Source organism: Sycon ciliatum, chromosome 7 (assembly GCF_964019385.1).
Source record: "Sycon ciliatum chromosome 7, ocSycCili1.1, whole genome shotgun sequence".
Classification (NCBI taxonomy): domain Eukaryota; kingdom Metazoa; phylum Porifera; class Calcarea; order Leucosolenida; family Sycettidae; genus Sycon; species Sycon ciliatum.
Window position 1 is genome coordinate 16,633,471 of NC_088649.1, and position 7,500 is coordinate 16,640,970.

A 7,500-nucleotide genomic window follows, 5' to 3' on the forward strand; every position below is an offset into this window, starting at 1 on the left:
GTATCCCTCCCAAATTCAACCAGACTGATATTTTGGCTGAATTTGAACTTCTTCAACAACAGCTGTCCACTGTTCCCGCGAAATCGGAGTTGGCGGCGGCAACCTGCCGAGCTTCCTTGGCTGCCGAGGCGTTCCGGTTTGCCCAGTCTCCGCCAGATACACGATCCTTTTCACTGACGCGGGAACATATAAAAGTTCTCAAGGAACTTAGGAAGAACCCTGAAATCGTGATATCTCGCCCTGACAAGGGCCGGGCAACGGTGATTATGTCGGCAGTGGAGTATAGAGCGAAGATGATGGTCATACTCAATGACACCACTAAGTTCTGTAGACTCGGCCCGTGCGATGGTTATGATCACACTGCAAACATAGATACGAAATTAAGTAAATACCTACTGTTTCTATCTAGATCTCATCAGATTACTCAATATGAACATGACCGGCTAGCACCAACGGGATCCACTCGGCCACGGATGTATGGCCTGCCGAAAATTCACAAAAAGAATATACCATTACGACCGATACTAAGCATGTCCGGTTCTCCGCAATTTAAGATATCCAAGTGGTTGTGCGCAATGCTGCAGACTGTGCTCGCCCTTTACAATAACCATTGCGTCAAGGACACATTCGAGTTCGTAGATAACATCAGGAAATCGAAGTTTGAGTCGTGTGGTTACATGTGCTCGTACGATGTCGTCAGTTTGTTCACCAATGTTCCATTGCGTGAAACCATTGATATTTGTGCAGCAGCGTTGTACCATAACAAGTCCGTGACTCCACCAGATTTGAATGAGAGCGAATTTGTCAAAATGATGTTAATGGTCACTTCTGGTGTTGAGTTTTCCTTTGACAATGTCATGTATAAACAGTTGGATGGAGTTGCGATGGGATCTCCACTTGGTCCGGTATTAGCAAACATATTCGTTGGATTTTGCGAGTCATCCATTCCCCCATCGCTATGGCCCTCGGTATACTACCGTTTTGTAGATGATGTTTTTTTGTCACGACGAGGACCAAGAAACCTGCGAGAACTTTTTAACAACCCTAAACGGACTACATCCTGCATTAAAATTCACTGCAGAAGGTGAACGGGACGGTGTGATATCCTTCTTAGATGTCAATATTACCCGCAACAACGACACCAAGAGTTTAGACATGACGGTTTACAGAAAACCCACCTTTACTGGCTTGTATATTCCATGGGGAAGCTACACACCAACTAAATCCAAAGTTCACCTTGTCAAAGCACTAGTCTATCGTGCCCATCGAATCTGCTCTCCTCACCTTCTTCAAGAAGAACTGAGGCGGCTCACATCAATTTTGACAAACAATGGATACCCCTCGTCACTACTAACAAAACTTATTAATAACAAACCAATCACGCAGGATCCGAAACCATTTGGACCGGGCAGGTGCCCCGTGGTACTACGCTTACCCTGGGTGGGTGCTGGTTCTGCGCGCGTCGAGAAGGAGGTGCGCAACATTGTCTGTTCGTCTTACCCGTGCGTGAAATTGTATTTAGTATTTGGAACGACGCGTGCGTTCAGTGTGAAGAAGGACGTTCTACCTACCCTTAGTAGAAGCAACCTTATCTATTTTTTTCAGTGCCGAGAATGTGAAGATCGGTACGTAGGTAGAACCCTTCAACACCTGGGCGCACGCATCCGTCAACATGTGCCGTTAGGTCTTGTCCCTGTTGACGCTCGTGGTACTCGTCCTCGTCGTGGCCGTCCTCCAAAATGTGCTGTGCAGTCCGATACTGGAACGCCTTTGTCTGCGTCCAGTGTAGATGTACGCATGCTCGCCTCCGCTTCGACGGGCGGGGAGCTTGGCCCATCTCAGACAAGCGTGAGGAAGCGAGGGAGACCGTCTCGAAAACCACCCAATGTGACACTGGAGCTCATAGACAACGGAAGAGTTACCAGAAGCAAGGTGAAGAGACGGAGTACTGGGGATCTGAATACGTCGATAATGGAAGTGACAACAACGATCAACAAGAGGAAACGAGGAAGACCAAGAAGTGACACGAAAACGGCCATGAAATCAACAAAAACGGACATGAAATCAACGGACGTTGGAGGTGTGGACCGGAGCAACCAACCAAACAAGCCTAACGGAAGAGAACAACGGCAGGCGTCGAAGGTGACAGAGCTAAGTAATCGGACATCGTCCATCAAGCGTCATTTGTCGGGCAGTGCTAGTTGTCGTAAGTTGTATAGTGATGATATCTTTTCGATTTTGACTCGTGGAAGGTCTAAGTTACATCTTGCTGTGTTAGAAGCTCTGTATATTCGTAAACTAGATCCAGAACTATGTGTACAGAAGGAGAATGTGTTATCGTTGCAGTTGTTTGGTGTCACACCTCGTGAAAGTGTGACAAGTGTTCCCTGATGTGTTCAACGTGTTTGTCTACAACTTGCAGCTGTTTGTTTTTGAGTTTTTAACACTTTAATCATTTTTAACACCTATGTTGAAGTGTTGACTTTTTCTTTCTTTCATTCTCTATAGTTATGTGTTTTTCTAATTTCCAACATTCCCTGTACTATCCTGAAGAGAAGGGAAAGAAAACGTTTGATAGAAAAAGTGTCTACTGAATTGTGTGGATTTGCGTCGTTGCATGCGAATACGTATTACGAAACTGAATTATTATTATTATTATTATTATTCAAAGGATCAGTCGGGGAAGTGAACTGCCTGAAAAGAGAAAAAAACGCCAGACCCACCAGGACTCGAACCTGGGACCCTGCTTGTCATGAGCAATGCTCTAACCACTGAGCTATGGGACCAGGCTGAATCCAGAAGGCGCTGACAAGTTTTTCACTCCAAAGGCAGCCCACAACACGTGCCACACATACTGATGGCACTTGGGTCTTTTTCCCTCCCCCAGGGGACCAACCACGGTCAGTTTCTGGAAACTACCAGAGGTGAAAGAAAGTGATTAAAGGGGAAGTTAAGGCAAAATCAAAATTTCACCAGTTGTAGTCTTCGGGGTGCTGAGTCGAATGGTCGTGGTCCGAGGAAGCTGAGACGCTCCCTTCCTACTTGAATCCCAATCGAACTCGCGCACTTCCACCGAAACTGGGTGACTGCGCCCTAGTAGATGGGGATTTGTATGCAAAATGTCACTAAAAGCGCCATTTCGTTCTTATAAAAGCACGGATGACCGCGATTGGCCCATATGTTGTAGTCTTTTGGACGCTCAGTCGACTGGTTTTCGTCCGAAAAGGCTGCGATGCAGCGTTTCTCCCTTATTCCCAATCGAACATGGTTGAAGAAGCGGTCACGTGCTCCAGGGTGCCCAAATCACCTGGTCACCACGCCAGCAGGCGACAACTTTCACACCAAGGTTCAACTCGAGTTCAACTCGAGTGACAGGACTGCACCCAAAAAAGGTCAAACAGGCTAGTAAGTTGTACCCTGCAGGCACGGTGACCAGGTGACTGGTGTACGCAGGAGCACGTGACCGCTTCTTCAGCCATGTTCGATTGGGAATAAAGGAGGAACGCTGCATCGCAGCCTTTTCGGACCAAAACTAATCGACTCAGCGTCCAAAAGACTACAACATATGGGCCAATCGCGGTCAACCATGCTTTTGTAAGAACGAAATGGCGCTTTTAGTGACATTTTGCATACAAATCCCCATCTAGTAGGGAGCAGTCACCCAGTTTCGGTGGAAGTCCGCGAGTTCGATTGGGATTCAAGTAGGAAGGGAGCGTCTCAGCTTCCTCGGACCACGACCATTCGACTCAGCACCCCGAAGACTACAACTGGTGAAATTTTAATTTTTGCCTTAACTTCCCCTTTAAATTTGGAAAGGATTGGGAGAACTTCAAATTCAAAGGATCAGTCGGGGAAGTGAACTGGGGGAGGGAAAAAGACCCAAGTGCCATCAGTATGTGTGGCACGTGTTGTGGGCTGCCTTTGGAGTGAAAAACTTGTCAGCGCCTTCTGGGTTCAGCCTGGTCCCATAGCTCAGTGGTTAGAGCATTGCTCATGACAAGCAGGGTCCCAGGTTCGAGTCCTGGTGGGTCTGGCGTTTTTTTTTCTCTTTTCAGGCAGTTCACTTCCCCGACTGATCCTTTGAACTTGAAGTTCTCCCAATCCTTTCCAAATTATTATTATTATTATTATTATTTTAGAATTGCGATCAACAGAACGAGCTGAACCGACATTTTCACAAAGGCTTTTATTGTATTCAAAAAACGAGTGGATACGAAGGCAGTGAAGAACATGGAAGAAAGAAAAAATGTGATATGGAAGAAATGATGAACAAAAAATTGTACTTCGAACTACTTCGAAGTAGTTTTCGCACAACACTCCTCAGGAAGCTACGTTGTACTAATGAAAAACAATCCAGAAAGATACTAATAAAGAGAAATGGAGTGAGAAGAAACAACACCTATGAAAGTGATAATCCTAGCACTAAGGTAATAACAGGAAAAACTGCGAAAGCACTTAACGAACTTGTAAGGACTACTAGTACACTGTGACACAAGATATGACACCATGGCCAACCAGAGCCAAACAGATAGAACAAGTTGCTACTAAAACAATTTCAAACGAATGATGCTGACCTTCTGGACACACAGATTAGGCTTATGAATACGTTGACAAACGGCTTCTAACACACTCAACAGCAACTTATAACCATGACGAGCACGGCACAAAACAGAAAAAGAAGAATCAGAATAAACCTTACAGCAATCAGGACGAGATGCAAGATGCTTATACACTGATGACTTCCTACTAGAAAACACACGCTCGCACCCACTCTTACTCACACAATCATTCTCGCTCTCACACTCACCGGAATCACTGGACTCACTGGCCTAGTTCGAAGTACAATTTTTTGTTCCTCATTTCTGTAATGGGTAGCCGAGTGGTAGGCGCGGTGAAATCAACAGCAATTACTTTTATTCTACTTTCAGGTACACACCTGAGATATAATTATTAGTGAAAGAAGAAGCGGCAAAATAACTGACTTTCTCTCCGGTGCACACCTGGAGGTTGAATAGCTCGTAATTATCAAAATCTCTCATCTTCATCAAAACAGAAATGCGCAGCCGCTTATATGCAGCAGACGCCGTACGCTTACATACGGAGATACACTAAATATACATCAGGCAAAGCTCCGTATTAGTTCCGTACTGCTTCCGTATTGGTCGGGCAGGGATACTTCACCCTCCCTTCCTACAGATTATCACGCCCTCGTGATTTTCAAAAAAATAGTGAAGAGTTACGAACACAGCGTCAACCGGAAGATGGCAAATTATATCGGAAATGATAACGTTTAGAGTAGACAGAAGAAATGAACTGATAACAAATCATAAAGTAGAAGCACACCAGGTTCACACGATCTCACGGGGTCAAAAGGGGAAAGAACTGTCCTCCAAATAGGACCTGAAAAACCACAGCACTCTTGCTGCACAATGCTGGCACAACCCGCCAGGATCATCGCAGGTCAAAAACCGAACTGAATACACTATACCTATAAGGGGCGTTGTCACACACATTGTCTCACGTTAGCTGGGTAAGCCGTGGCTCACCATGATCAGACGCCTACCAAACTAAACTGGATTCACACACTCGCATAAAGGAAGACTGAAAAGAACAGGGAGACTGAAGGAAGACAGGAAAGAAAATGCCATACCTGAAATCAGCGTTAGTAACCACGGCGGCGGCTGGAGCTATGGCGGAGGGCGAGCCAGGTTTTATCTTCATCTTGGTTGAACCGGTCACTCAGAGCGGCTAGCTCGGCGTCAGACAAATGACCTCCCTCCTCGTCTTGAATCGTGGTCTTCACATTGTCGATAGCATCGCTTTGCGCGACGTAAAGAGTGATGGTCTAGCCAGGAAGGGTGATGACGAAAATCTGCATCCCACTACGGACACGAAGTACCAAGTGAATAGTGGACTCCTGCTGAACGTTGTAGTCACTCAGGGTTCGGCCGTCTGCCAACTGCGTGCCGGCGAGAATCAAACGCTGCAGATCATGGGGAATACCCTCCTTGTCTTGGTCAGCAGCCTGCATGTCGTCGTTCTCATCAGCTTCGCCATCACCACCGGTAGTACACATGTAGGTAGCGGGTCGCTTGGAATCACCATCGGAGTCTCCAGTGTGTGCCGTGCGGAGAGAAGGGTGATCTACGCTAGCACCCTGACTGTGCTGCAGGCTAATAGTAATATTAATAAGCAGGGCCAAGCCCAGGAAGGCAAGAAACATGATTCTCATCTTGATTCGTCGCACGGAGCTGTAGCGGGTTGAGCCATCGGAGTCTGGGGTCGAATCACGTTGTTTTATTTAAAACTACACCACTGCCACCAATGTAATGGGTAGCCGAGTGGTAGGCGCGGTGAAATCAACAACAATTACTTTTATTCTACTTTCAGGTACACACCTGAGATATAATAATTAGTGAAAGAAGAAGCGGCAAAATAACTGACTTTCTCTCCGGTGCACACCTGGAGGTTGAATAGCTCGTTATTATCAAAATCTCTCATCTTCATCGAAACAGAAATGCGCAGCCGCTTATATGCAGCAGACGCCGTACGCTTACATACGGAGATACACTAAATATACATCAGGCAAAGCTCCGTATTAGTTCCGTACTGCTTCCGTATTGGTCGGGCAGGGATACTACATTTCTTCCATATCACATTTTTTCTTTCTTCCATGTTCTTCACTGCCTTCGTATCCATTCGTTTTTTGAATACAATAAAAGCCTGTGTGAAAATGTCGGTTCAGCTCGTTCTGTTGATCGCAATTCTAAAACTATTGTCGCCTCGACGCCTATTTACATTATTATTATTATTATTATTATATTATTATTAAAAGTGGTGTGTCACCTCCCTGTATTTTACTACTCCCTGGTTACAAGTCTGTCGGGAGAATGACCATAACAAGAGACGACTTCCAGTTGCTACAAATGTGTGTGGAACATTGAGCACAAAGTGCAGTCTTGGAGAACGCACAAGCATGAAACAACTCACGCAATGGCGTGTAAAAACCAGGGAGTAGTACAATACGGTATTGTACTACTCCCTGGTAAAACTATCAAACCTGCCCGTCCCCGGGGAAAATCGCGGGAAAAAACGTGGCATAATATGGCATAATTTGCAGTGAATTTGCGGTAAATATGCGGTGAATATTATTGATATGCGGCAAGTTTGCAGTTGATATGAGGCAATTTTCAGTGAGTATGTAGTGAAATCAATCAGTTACAAGTCTCTGGTGTAAGCACTCGTCATATTTGAGTACAAAGCCGCCACGATGAGACGTTGCTGACCGAACAGTGCACTGTGTGTACGTGTCACACTGAGTGCAACAAAAAAGTTCAAAAAACGCGGGAAAATCGTGGAAAACGCGGTCTTTAAAAAAATCGCAAAAAACGGGAAAAAACGCGGCCGGGGAATCGCGATTTTCCCCGGGGATAGTCAAACTACTCCTTAGGCTACTACGCCAGACAGTAGAAATCTATCCGGTCCAGGAGAGGATTGCAT

The 7,500-nt window shown here is 45.7% G+C and overlaps 1 protein-coding gene across 1 annotated transcript in view; it reads left to right on the forward strand.

Moving 5' to 3' along the window:
- LOC135821655 (uncharacterized) overlaps positions 1-7,500 on the forward strand; it is a gene marked incomplete at its 5' end in the record, with an annotated part of 7,876 nt that continues 376 nt past the window's right edge. The window contains 1 exon segment of the mRNA XM_065334654.1: positions 1-905. Within this exon segment, the coding sequence (XP_065190726.1) occupies positions 1-905 (905 nt within the window).